The 14124-nt window shown below is 41.6% G+C and overlaps 2 protein-coding genes across 2 annotated transcripts in view; one reads left to right on the top strand and one right to left on the bottom strand.

Moving 5' to 3' along the window:
- The window catches only part of THBS4 (thrombospondin 4), a 39610-nt gene extending 35807 nt beyond the window's left edge, over positions 1 to 3803 (top strand). The window contains 2 exon segments of the mRNA XM_014309580.2: positions 1522 to 1661; positions 3574 to 3803. Coding sequence (XP_014165055.1) covers positions 1522 to 1661; positions 3574 to 3635 — 202 coding nt within the window. The 3' untranslated portion in view covers positions 3636 to 3803.
- A 3491-nt stretch (positions 3804 to 7294) lies between these two features.
- The window catches only part of SERINC5 (serine incorporator 5), a gene marked incomplete at its 5' end in the record, with an annotated part of 28414 nt that continues 21584 nt past the window's right edge, over positions 7295 to 14124 (bottom strand). Inside the window, one exon of the mRNA XM_005427272.2 lies at positions 7295 to 13898. Within this exon, the coding sequence (XP_005427329.2) occupies positions 13751 to 13898 (148 nt within the window). The remainder of the gene's footprint in view (positions 13899 to 14124) is intronic.

Genomic DNA, 14124 nt, shown 5'->3' with positions numbered 1-14124 from the left:
AGCAGGAATTATATCTGTAGATCAAGGCTGATGTTAAAATGCAAAAAACTAACTGCCCTGGCATGATGGGCTCAGGTCTTTCAGCCTTAAAATAGAACAGAAATACGGGTAAGTCAACTTTTCTTCAAGAAAATCACCACCCTGCAGTTGATATGCAGTAACTTGATGGTGTAATTATTCCACTTTTTTAGTGCAGAGCATCATCTTCAGTGGCAATTGCAGTGAGCATGATTGACTTTTACACTAAAATGGATTAGGAACATTTATACCATCAATTATTGTGCCCCAGCCACAGGGCAGTGGCGAATTGATCTCAAGTGGCAACTTACATTTAGACCAAGAAGTTAGTGAAGCTGCTGCATGAGCAAACATCTCCTAGGCTGCAGTCTCTCCAACCAGCCTAAGTAATGCTCCCTGTAACTGGGAAAGGTAGCACAGTCTGTGTCACAGAATCCTTTAAAACTAAAGGCAGCCAGGCCTGAAGTAATCCTCCGTCAGCTGTCTACTCGTGCTGTGCACTGCTTAGGGCAGATGCCACAGACCACTGTGTGTCTAGCATAGGTCTTCTGAGGCTTCAAGGAAGTCACTTGAGCCAGCCTCTCCCATGGAAATTTGCAAGACTACAAATTCTATTAATTGTACAGATACTTTTGAACTGCCTCAGCAAATCAGTAAATAAAATCAGAAACATACCAGGATTTGGGCTTTTTTCCTTATTTTATGAAAAGACACAGGAACTTAATTCCTTTCACCGTTTGCTCTTTTCTTGTATGCAAAAATGTATCAGCAGTATCCTCATCCAGAACAGGGCCCTCCAGGCTCATTGTCCTCTAGGTCATTTACCCTGTGTCCCATAGACTGAGGACTTGATGTGGGCAGTGCTGCAACAAACAGCCCAGCTGGCTCCAGTGTGGTCCTGCTCGAGCCCTCAGTTAGAGCACACTGGGAAACTGATGGGGGCAGCTTTCACAGGGCTATTTGGAATTTGCTGATGCGTTTTCTAACAAGAAGATGCTAGATCAGCAAAACAGTTCCTGGAGTTAATCATATCCACATTTTTAAAGAAATCTCACAGACAAGTTTAAGATCCCAGTGGTTTGTTTGAAACTTTTCCTATTACAGAAAAAAAAAAGTTCAGCTTCAAACTTCAAACTATACAAGACAATATCCATCTAGCCTTCTTCAACTGATCTAGTCTGGTTCTCCTATCACTATTGACTGTGAAAAATTTCAAGAGCTAAAGCACTCAGCTGGACTGATTACAGGAAAAAAAAACATTCCAAAGTTTTTTTAGGATATGTAGAAACCCCTCAAAAAACCCTCCCTCGTCTGTCTCTTGCCAGCATGCAGCATTGCTCCAGTTCCCACTCTACACAAGAGCTACCTTAACTCCTTTTTCCCCCTGGCCAGGATGGGAGGGATAGCATGCCCAAGAATAGTCTCCATGGATACCAGAATTACTTTCAGGAATGTTGCAGCCTTAGAAATGACCTAATAGAGCTTCTCTTTACTTTCATTAAGGGCAAGATTTTATGAAGGCTCTGACCTAGTGGCAGACTCTGGTGTAACTATAGACACCACGATGCGTGGAGGACGGCTTGGAGTTTTCTGCTTCTCTCAGGAAAACATTATTTGGTCCAACCTGAAATATCGCTGCAATGGTAATGTTGTTCTTAGGCCATTTTAGCTAACAACTAGCAAGTGACAATGAAGACCCAGTAGTAAGGCTGTTGCATTAATCGATTTAGCATTCTTTCCTTTGCCCTTCTTTTACAAGTTATTCATAGCTGTGAAATGCCTCCCCTGACAGGACCTAACACCTCACAGCTGCTCCTCCCAGAGCAGTCACTCTGCTACAGAGAATGGGCCATCTGAGGGGCACAGCTGTCATCAGAGAATTAGGAATGTTACATAAAACCAACTGACTGAGAGCTGTACACACACAGTAAATACACAGATGCCATAATGTATGAAGATGCCTTGAGCTTTGAATACAATGTGAAATACACCTGGAGAGCCAGTGAGCTCAGGCATCAGGCATCACTGTTACCTGTGTACTTGCTGGCTGGTCCTGTGTGTGGGGGGACAAGATCATAAGATGCCTCTTCTCTCATGTAGGAATGCTCTTGATTTTGTGGGAGTGTGCTGGCTCAGTTCTCTCGGGTCAAGAGCCTTTTAGCTTAGCCCTGATCATCCACTATAGAAAATTACTCAAACTTTTGTCACTCACCCAGAATCTGATCATTTCAGGGTATTTCTGTCCCAGCAGCAGTTCAGGTAACTTGAACTAGGGCTGAAGGGGCTGCCCCTCTTCCTCTCAGCATCCACATCCAGTCTTTGGAAAATAATCTACCAGCCAAGCTGGAATAGTTTCCTTGTCTGCTTTCTGTGGACCTGAGAAGCCTGGTCCAGGACTGCAGGGGACATGGCCACTCTGTGGCATGTTATGCTGATGGACTCTGGCACTTGGACACTTAGTACACTTAGGCTGGCTCTTGGAGGTCACAGTTAAACAGGGAACTTCTAGACAGTAGTGCTTACAAATAAAAATTTCTTGGTAAGTATTTTGGTAAGTATTTTCAACTGTATTGTAGTTTCCCAGAAAGCATGTGTCAAAGCTGCCACTGAGTCACACTTACATGGCAGTGAGCAGGCAAGTGGCATTGATGCAGGAGCTGCATAAAGTCAATGAAACCCACTCAAAAGAACTCTGAAGTCCCACAGTATCTCTGTTCACGTATCAGAAAAGTTCCTACATTATGCAGAAAAGGCTTGAAATTCCTTTCAAGACTTTTAAAGGTGCTCAACAAAAAGCAAAGGACTTACCCCCTTTTCCTACATACTATGTGTTTATATATGTGTCCTTTTTTTTTGAGTTCAGAGCTACCTCTCCTGCATCAGGGTAGAAATAATCAGAGTGAAGTTCAGGTCATGCAATTGAGCTTTGTTGATGTTACTCCATTGCTGGCTGCAGCTTTAACTCTGTGGTTGCTCTGTTGCTCTCCAGATAAAATGTTTTGTGATCTGGCAAAGGCAGACTGCAAATAACGCTTCAAACAGAACTGTAGCTGCTCTTATGACATTGATCCATCTCCAGCTCCCTTGTCCAAGTCTCAGATCTTTATGCCAGTTGCTGTTGGTCCTGGGGTTAATGCTTTTTCGTCCCTTCTTGTGGCCTGGGAAACCATCATATCCAAGTTGAATTAGGATACATGAGAAATAGAGAAGCTGACGCTACAGATGTGTCTGACATGCAGAGTAAGACAAGCACATCTCTTGCCTTTCTGGTCAGTGTTTATTGATAAAAATTTAAGAGTGCTAGCCACAAAGTCTTCAGAGATATGTAATTTGAATATTGACAGTACTCCTTTGTGGACTGGCACTGTAGCACTCAGCCTTGTTAGCCTCTTTGTGTTTCTCAGTGGTATACAGATAAAACTGAAACTATTCCCTACTCATTATTAATGAAACAAAAGAGAAGCATGTTACCTAAAAGGAGAGTAGGTGGATAATTTAAGTGCTCCTTAATTTTGTCAGAAGAGACTAAACTTTTGCGTATTTTCCTGTTTTCAGACACCATCCCAGAGGACTTTCAGGAATTTCAAGCGCAGCAATTTGGTGTTGGGGATATTTAAAAAATAAAAGCAAACTAACATTGCTATTGCAAACAGTAAAACAATATATTTTAAATCCTTATATGATTTTTGTTGTCAGAATGCACACCACAGCTTTGTTCTCATTGATGTGACTATGTCAGACTTTTTTTTTGTAAAAAAGTGAAAATAAAAAGGAGATAAAATATACTTGGGCCTTATGTCTTTTCAAATTTGCCCTAAGATCTAAAGAGCAGCATGTAAGTGGAGTAACAAATTGCTTAAAAACACTCAAGAAAAGTTTGAATCTATTGCTTTTTTGGATTCAGTATTAAACAGGGTAGGGAAGAAAGTGGAATTTTCTCCACCTTGAATGTGTTAAATTGCTTAAAAACACTCAAGAAAAGTTTGAATCTATTGCTTTTTTGGATTCAGTATTAAACAGGGTAGGGAAGAAAGTGGAATTTTCTCCACCTTGAATGTGTTATAAACAACAGGTTGCATCTGGTAATGAAGTGGTTCAGAGCCGTTTGGCCAAGCCATAGGCTGTATCTCCTTTAGGACATTTTAAGGCCTTGGGAGACTGTTTCCTTTGGCAGACCTCCTCTTAAGCAATGTATTAGACCTCCCACTCCCAAAAATTGTGAGTCACACTACTACATCATGGAAGAGCAAAAAAGCTGACAGCGGAGCATTGTAGTCACATAACTGCACGTGACTAAAACAAACAAAAGGACTACAGAGATAGTAAATACAGAATCACCTAGATAAAACAATCCTAACTTTCACATACACAAAGCCAGGCTTTGACCTGTCACCAGAGCCAAGCTCTCTAGGCAGGCAGTGCAATATTATGCAAAGAAATCACCAAACCAAAACACTGAAATATTGCATTAAGCACTAGTAACCTTTAGGAAAGGACTGAAAACAGCCAAAAGAAACTGTATCACAATGCATTCTCTAATCTGAAGTGCAGAAAAGTGTTAATAAAGTGTGCATTTTTACTACATTGTCTTTCAAAATGGGGCTAGGAAGGGAGAGAGGACAAGCTCCAAGGACTGTTGAATAGATAGGATAATTACTTTAAAAATAACTATATACTTTTAAAATAACTGCAGGAGAATGACTTTAAAAAGGACAGTTGGAAATGGCACTTCAGTCTGGAGGGAGGGGGAAGGAATATAGTGAGAGTTTTAAAATCAGAAGTAACCCTGGGAAAATGAACAGTCCTAGCTCTTTCCCAGCACTAGGATACAGGGGGAATGCTGAGTTAGATTATCAGGTGAGAGCACCAAACAACAAAAACATTTCTTGTTCTCAGTACAATAAAAATACCCTTAAGGATATTACAAGCTATCAGAGGCTTTGACTACTGGCAGAATTTTTCCATGAGCTCCTTCAACATTGTCAAAGTTTCTGGAAGCAGGGTGGCCCTAGGAGCTGTCCCATGAAGATCCCAGAGTCCCACTACAAAAAGCAGAATGCCAAAGCATTAATTTGGTTCAGTGCTTTATGATGAAAGGTCCTCCAGTTTCAGTCCTCCTTTTCCCTTGGCATCACTAAACCCAACCACTCACCAGATGTTTGAGGACTGAAAAGCTATTTACTCTGGAGCAACACAGAGGGCATTGTCAAATGATGCTTAATAGATGACAAAAAATGTGTTTTTCTAGCTGAGCATGGGCTGTAACTGCAGTATTGTTCATTTATGAAGGAGAACACACACTGTAAAACAAATGTACATCTTCTTTATCAAACATTTGCATTTCACCAAAACCAGCCCCTTCTCCAGGCAGAAATCCTCTCTGAATGGTGTAGGCACAGCCCGGACAGAAGGCAGTCACTGCACTCACCCATGCCACCGCTGCAGAACATGTGGGGCCTGCAGTGCTCACATTTTGCACAACTGCTCTCCTCACAGTGGAGGCAACAGGCCTGGCCCACCCTGACCTGTCTGCAGCATGGGCAGCCCACACCAGCTCCATCAGAAAACATGACTGCACTTGGCCTTCAAACCCTTGCCAGGCTCCAAAGCTCTGCTCAGCCCCTGTCTCCTGCTACAGTGGCTGGGAAGGAGCAGCATGGCCCTTTGCTTTATCAGCTGGCTTGCCACCATGGAGCTTGCCTGTTTCAGGGCTCTCTTCCAGTCCATGGCCACTGGAGGCTGGAAAGTGAGATACCAGCTCTGGCTCTCAAGCTGTTGCCAAAGGTAACTGTGTGAAGCTGTGAGACTCTATCCACCTCTGACAGAAAACCTTTGCTTGCAGTGCTGACAGCCACAGATAAAAGTCACAAGTCAGACAGCCAGAATTTTCATTTCAGAAGGTGCTGTTGTTACGATGCGATGCTGGAGCTTACTGTGTCTGTTACATGGATACACCAAATGCTGGGCAGCCTATAAGCTCAAGAGTGAAGCCAACTCTAGCAAACTTTTGTCCCAAGATCACAGTCTGGGCTTGGGAAACCTTCTGCCTCTTACATTCTCATCAGAGATTGTGCAGTCCCTGTTTAGAAGTGTTTAAACAAGCTTCTCTAGCACCACAACCCCTTTCTGGACTGTTGTGCAATGCAGACATAGCTCCATGTGTGGCCTCTGGCAACTGAAGAAGCTGCAATCCCACATCTTTAAAATTGAACATGTAGCTCACTCTTGACCCCACTGCCTGCACAGCAGGGCTGCACTCTGCTGGAGCAGCAGCTGTTACTACTTTGGAGTTCAGAGTGCTGCAGCTTGTGCACCAGGATCCACCCTCTCTACAAAGGTTAACTCTTTCCTGTGTGCTGCAAACACCATGGCAAATACACTTCAAGTGCTTCAGTTTCCTGAAGACCATCTGGCTGGAATCGTGAGGAGGGAACATCCTGCCAGGATGCTGGAGCACTGGGTGAGGGCAGTGGTGGGCAGGCTGGCGGGAGGCTATGGAGCACAGGCACTTGACTGTGCCAGTCCTCGAAACCTATCTCTGCCTTCCTCCTCGGCCCAAACACACCCTCCCAGCTCCAGAGCTCTCACACACCAGGAGCTGCACAGGGAATAACAGCCACAGCCGGAAGCTTGGTCAGCAGTTTCTCAAAACCACAGGGAACTGTGTCCTGGTGTGGGTCTGGTCAGCTCTACGGCACCGGTGCTGCCAGTAGCAGTACCAGGAGGCAGCCTGCAGCTGGCACATGCTGAAACAGGACATGGATGGTGAGAGGGAAAGAACTACCACCCATGAAGACAAAGCACTCTCCCTGATGTGGATCTCAGCATGTCAAGCTCAGCAGCTGCCCACCCTACCATCTGGGCAAGTGAGGGGAAAAAAAAAAAGAAGAAAATCAGAGATCTGCATCTCTAACAGCTGCACAGTGCTTCAGTGCTACACCAGCCTTGAAGATATTTTGTTTGCATTGCAAAGGTATCTTACACATCTCAGGGAGCTGGATTGTACAAAACAGATGCCACAGACAGATCTGTGCAATCTGCCGTCATCCAGTATCACACATCAGAGAAATACAGAAACAACATGGACACTGAAGGCCTCTAATATTCCACACAGCAGCATTTTTTTGTTAAATAACACTGAAATTTAGTGAAAATAAAAGATCAACCAATTTACTTTTACTGGCTCAGTAACTGCATAACTCATATATTTAGATTATTTTATAAGTTTCTTCTAGAATGAACTGACTTTAAAAATGTAATGTATCACAACAATTCATTTCAAATGTAAGAAAAATTTTATTGGTCCATTAAACATTAAATCTAAAACAATACATTCACTCAGTATACAAAAGGAAGTGTCCATAAAAACCATTAACATGCTAAAAAGGCAAAGCTGTTGACTATTTTACAAGTAAGATCTTACAATTCTGGAATCTTTACCAATCCTTAAAAGTCAAACTGTTACAGTTACTAAAGACCACAACACTTGCAAAAAAGTTAAATAAACTAGCAAACTTCCGCTTCACTGGGCTACAGCTTAATAAAATAAAACCACACATACACACCAAAAAGTTCCCTTGAGATATTAAGAATCTTGAAAAAGACTAATTAAAATCCCCTCACCATTAAGAAAATGTGTTTATATTTTGACAACTATTTTGCACCCAGTTTTTGTACATGGCATATATGAGACCGAACACCATGCATCAGTGGTGAACAAAAAGCAGACACTGAACCCATATGTTCCTAGTAAATCTTTTCCCAGCTTGTATATTACAAGTAGAATGATTTTATCTGGAAGTTAATTCTCCGCACTTTGAGTCTGCATGTATGTCCAAAGGACATCTAAGCACCTGGACTTGTATCGGCAAGAGGAAAACTAAAGCTATGGTATGTCCAATGATCCATTACTTCCCCTTAATTTTGCAAAATTCTTGGCTTTACACTTTCTTCTTGGCTTCATGCTGAGGCTTCTTTGGCAAAAGCATGGCTGCAGTGCTGCACCCTGCAGCTCTGGTGAGCAAAAGCCCTGGAAGCTTTAGGCTGCTGGAGTGGTTTCAAAGCTGACGAATGTGGCTCTGAACAAGTCTGTGAAAATGTCTGTATGCTACACAATGGGAACTATCAGGGACTGGCAGGCAGTGGGGAAGCCAACGTGGCTTATATCTGATATAAATTCTAACTTTTTAAAAACAACATTATTGAACAAGTGAGGAAAGAATCAAATCCAGATTTGATAAAAACTCCTGAACAAATGGGATTTAAGGCCTACTTGAAACCTACAGAATTTCCTTGGACATTAGAAAGCAGTCATCATGCCAGTCTCTCAATGTTGCTGCTTCAAACTCTGTACAGTGTGTCTACATCCCCATCCGGGGGCACTTGGGCACTCTGCCATGAAGATGTAGAAAATGCAGAGACACACCAGTTCCCAAGCTATGTATCCCATTCTGAGTAAAAAAAGCTAAAGCTTTCTAAGCACTTGACCCCTGGCATTCACTTGTACAGTCACATGAAACACTGAATTTTAACTACTGTTTACAAAACTGAAAACACAAGTAAAATGTCATGGTGTTCATTATGTGTTTCCCTCCCACAAGAACTCGTAGGCCACTTCGGAAAACAAAGAAGCAGTTGTCACAGAGAAAAACTGATCCATGTAATAAACTACGATCCTTGACTCTGCTTCAATGCTGCAGGCTGTCCTGCTATGAAAAGGAAAGGATCAGTAAGACTTGGCAAAGAGGTCTTTGCTAGTTTCTAGCACCAAAGACATCCCATTTGACAGGCAGCAGGTTGTCTGGGAATGAAGGAGGTTTACAGTGCCTTTAAAAAACAAATCCAAGGAGAAAAAGGCAAGTAAAACAAGGAGATACAGCCTCCAAGTGAAAGACATTGCTTCTAAAGCCCAGAAGGAAAATGAGAGCAAAATTTTAGCTGTGGATAATCTCAGCTCATCTAGCCACAAGGGTATGGTCTTGTGGTATTTTGCTTCATCAACTTAGGAGAAAAGCCTAGCAGTTTATAAAATCTTTACAGTGCAGTTTAAAAACAGTCAATGGATTGCTCTGTTGCTGATCTGTTCAGAGATGCCCATGATACTGTGGGCTGCTAGCCAAAGTTCAAGTAGCACTATCTTAAGTACCCAAATTTTCCTCATGCCATCATTCAAAGCCAAAGAACTGTTAAAAACCAGCTTTTTCACAAGTGCAATGGTTGCTTCATTAATAGCAATGTTCTAGCCCAGAAATGGCTGCAGCAGTAGCTGACAAAGCTATTACACATGCGTAATTTATAATCTCAAAGTGCTTATAGACTTGTAAAAAGGTGCTAAAACACAAAATAAATAAATAAATAGACATGCAGTGTTTATGATTCTGTGAGGGGACAATCCCTCTCTCTGGACTACACATACACAAGCAACACTGAATTCTGCATTTCAGAGGAAAGCAGCCCAACCCAGGCAGGATTTGCCACATTAGCTGGGCACGTAGAAGCTGTTTGAACCTCATGGAAATGCTGGAAGGAGAAAGCTGAGAGTATCACAAACATGCAATACCTTCAGTGTGCGACTGCAGTGGAGCTCAGCTGCAAGGGCTGCCCGCACACTTTGAGGAACTATATGGCAAGCAGCAAATGAGCATACCCATCTGCTTTCCGCACATCCCTAGTGCAGTTTTACCATCTCATTTGTTAGTCCAGTTACTTGTATTCAGACACTTGCTCTCTGACTCTGTCCCACTTATTTTACCCCAAACAAGAACCGGTCATGACTGCGGCTCTTGGTTGCCTTCACAAAGAAAAGTAAAATTGTTCCAGTCTCAGATGATAGTGCAGCAGTGAAGTCCCACAGAGACTTTATGATGGCAAATTTGACAAAGCAGAAAAAAGCCAATAAAATTGTTTCACCTTCCCAGCAGGACTTCTGTCAACACTGTCTGTTCCTCAAAAGTCTACTAAAGATAGCATTAGTTCAAATTTAAATAGAGGACATTTAGTACAGGACATGTTCTCTGGTTTTGCTGTCTTTGTAACCTTCTCACAGCCCAAATCCACTAGGAGCCAGAAGTGCTGCGCTGCTTACATCTGGGAACAAATTCAATGAAAAAACATGGTACAAGGCAGGATAGACACTGTGCCATTAACTGCCTCAGCAGACAGGCACCTGCACTTTCAGGTATGGGGAGAGAACGTTAACTGTTTACAGCTTAAATGTAAAAAAATTATTTATTTACAAAAGCACCAGGCTACTTGTGAGTTTTCCCACTAAATTTTCCACTGCACAGTAACACCTGAAGCAGTCTTATCCCCAAAGGTTTGTCAAGCACAGATTGTTTGGTCTTCCATGTGCACTCCAGGTCTGATTGTGCCTTGTACACACTGGTGTAAGCTACAAGGCAGCACCACCCAGTCACAGGCTTAGTCCAGGTTTTCCAGTTCTAGTGCCACTTGAATTAATAGTTATCACAGCAGTAGGTATGAAGGCACTTCTTAACAAGTTTTTTTTTAAGCCCATTTGCATGAACTGTTTGGAATCTATGGGCTGGGAATTTGATTCCTTGACCTGAGCCGAGGATTTTATTATGTAGTTGCACATGGAAGTTCACAGTACAGATTTTACAGCAAACACTAAGGCTGTAACATTTGCCTGGCCAGCAGGAAGCCTTGTCTTGATGAGGAACTAGAGTCTTTGCACACCCAAGTGCTACTAGTTACTGATTCCTTAAAAGGCCTGGAAGTCCACAGCTGGATCTGGGGCACCATGGACACACAGGCCCTCAAAGTTATTTATTTTTGGGGGTTCCCCCTGCACGCATTTGCTCAAAGTAGGCAAAATTGTGTAAACAGGCACTGCCCTATTCTCACTCTGTGTACACCTGCAGATCTACACGTTTAAGGTCAATAGTTAGTAGTAGGGAAGGATGAAGGAGCAGCTCAGTGAGGTGAGTGCTGTGTAAGAAGAATGGACCCATGCCTCACTGTGGACTTTCTTTTTACAGCCTTGCTTCCTCTGTGTGAAACCTATTTCCCTAAACACCAGCATAAGGAGGTGCAGAAAACCCTGATGCAAATACTAGATAAAATAAGTGTTTCCGTAAACAAGAGCATCCAAGGACTAAGATCAGTATTAAGATCATCTACAGTTGTGACTGGGATGCCTGAGAGCCAGACAACAGAAACCTTTCACAGCCTGTAACTTGGCATAGTGTGTGCCTTCCTCCATAAAGCTCCTTTCCCTGATTGTTCTGTTACAAAAACCATGGCTAATTTTTATTAAAAAAATTCAAACAAAACCCCCAAACAAACAAACAAACAAGCAAAAACACAAACCTCAACCAAGCTTGGTTTCTCATAGTACAACATATATGGCACTAGAAGGCAAATCTTGCATGCCTCTTAGGATCAGGCAAGGCATGAGCCTGGACTATTTCAGTTGTAGCACACAACTACAGCACTGGATCAAAACTGTTTGTCAGAATTGCTGCTGTGAGTTAGGTGGGACAACTATCAGTAATCACTGCACAGCCCACAAGCTCTCATCTTAAGAGACTGGATAAATAAATGCTTCTGGATTGAAAAAGCATTAATAAAGGCCTACTTCAGCTGCAGAAGTATCTGTGTAGCAAGACTCTAAATGCAGGCAGAAATGTTCTTGCTAGCAGAGCTCTTGGCAGGATCAGAACCTCGCAGCAGAAGCAAAGGGAAAGAGGAAAACCTGCCTCCCTGTCCAGAGCTATTTGTTGCTCTTCTAACTTAGTGTCAAAGCCCAACTTCAATGGCTATTTTTAACTCTTGGTACAAATCAGATCACCAAGGCAGTCACTGCTGGACAGACTCCTCCTTCCCTCAGATCTCAGGACATGTATTTTGAGGCTCTAATCACTGGGATAGGTGGCATAAATAGACAGGACTGCACACCTGAAGATTTTGTTTCATGTAAGAGTGCACAGGGTGGGGAAGATCACATCCCTAGAAGCTCCAAACAGGGCAGAAGCCCTGGGATACCATAACAACAAGGCAGCTAAAAATGGCAATGAAAACAAGACAAGAATCAAGATCCAATATGTTAAGACTACTCACCAGGTGGGCATTAGCCATTAATTATTACAACAGAACAGCTAAGGCATGCAAATCTTTTGGTCAACCCATTGGCATCCACATTGTGCTTTTCTTTGACTTGCAGAAAGCAGTGGATGAAAATTTAAGGCTCAATCATATTTTTTTTTTAAAAAAGAGACCTCCTAATTGGTTGATATTTTACACTGTACATGTGTGTGAATACACATGTTGGGTGAGAGAAGACAAAAACCACCAGGACTACCTCAAGTCATAAATTCATCCCACCAGAATGCAGATAAATATGGTGGTTCAATCTTTTTCAGCATTCAGGGCATTTGAGCTGTTGTTTTACCACCATATCATCTGCTTAAATTAATTTAAAAAAAGGTGACAAGGTAGTGTTTAATATCATCAAGTCATTTGTGCTAAGGCAGCTGCTTGTTGTATTTGTGTCTTCTGGTTTTGTTTTTCTGACTGCTTACTCCAGTGTTTGGAATAGGAGATCTGCAAGAGAATTTCTGTCTCCATTGGCTGGCTAACCCCCATCCCAACAGCAAAAGTAATATCAACAGAGGAGTATAAAAATATAGCAGTTAGGAAAAATACTTTCCGACAAACACACAAGCAGAAAAGATGATGACACACTATAGTCCTTTTCTGACCATCAATGCGTCTAAAATATTATAAAACTAGTCATGGAAACAGAACTGAAGACCTGGGAGACCTTTAGAGACAAGCTGAAACAGCAGAGCAGAGAAGTAAATGAGCACCCCACTTTTAAATTTAACAGCAACGGGCAGTGCTCCCTAACTATCCTTTTCTCAACAGCAAACGATGTAAATAAAGAATGTACCTTATCTTACATCCCCATGCAGTACACTCAACTTTTGAGTGACCTGGCAAAGCAAAACTGGACAAAATTCAGTTTGAGAATTTGTGTGTAGAACTCCCCTTCAGTTATTAACTGGGCTAAATCTGAATTGCATAAAATATCCAAGTGACTTTAAAGTAATAATAGAATAAATACTTTACTAATATTGGTACATTCCTTTCTCAATCTAGGTATAAAATAACTTAATATATTTAATACTTAGATAAACAATTTTAGTAGATGCTTTGGCAGTCAAATTTATATATTCTCTTATTTCTACAGAAGTATTTAGATATTGTTTTGGAAAAAAATTGTCTGGATACTACTTACAAGAATTATATGCTGTACAAAACAGCAGTCCAAATCATCACTGCAAACTGTAAAAGAAACAGTTAATGAAAGAGTATAAAAAGGAATTAATGCATATTTACTGGAAGATACCAAACATTCCTGGGAAGTAATTAGATACCATCTGCACCATGAGTTTTTCTTTTCTTGTCAATGAAGCCAGAGAAAGATTGCCAGTTATTTGAAGAGTATTTCACTTATTCCAGTTTATGCAACAACTGTGTATTCTACATGCCACACATAAGCATTGTAAAGTTTCAAAACAGATTTGTTCCCTTAGGCAATGCTTGTTCATGATAATAAAACATAGTAAAAAAAGTCTTCAATCACTTGTTTAGTCTGACTAAAAAGGTAATAACTGGTACATTATGATAAGTGGGTAATTGGTGTTTCCTCATTCCAAAAAAAAGAAAAAAAAACAGAAAGAAAAACTTAAAATGACCTTTAGACTGTTCACACTGAGAACTCTCTGGTTGGGCAACAGAGTGGAGCAATAAGAGTCCATAAGTACAGACAGACACAAACCCAACAGGAGACCATCTTAATCCAGAAGATAGACCAGGTTCCAGTGAAGAATTTTTCAATCTGAGCACTTTCATAACTGTTAAGGGAAAAAAAAATATATAATGACACAAAAGACTTTAACTAGGTTAAACCATGGAGGAAGCAAGGGAGAGCAGCCCTTTACAGAGCAAGATCTGGCTCAAGAATTCCCAAGGAAGACTTGTAATGTCTCTTCAAACTTCTACCACAAGGATTGAAAACACCCACACAGCAGAACTTCCCCTTCACATCTTCCCTCTCAGCACAGAGAGACGTTAATTTGT

The sequence above is a fragment of the Geospiza fortis genome, unplaced genomic scaffold (genome assembly GCF_000277835.1).
Source record: "Geospiza fortis unplaced genomic scaffold, GeoFor_1.0 scaffold201, whole genome shotgun sequence".
In the NCBI taxonomy this organism is placed as follows: Eukaryota; Metazoa; Chordata; class Aves; order Passeriformes; family Thraupidae; genus Geospiza; species Geospiza fortis.
This window is presented reverse-complemented; position numbering and strand designations above follow the sequence as displayed.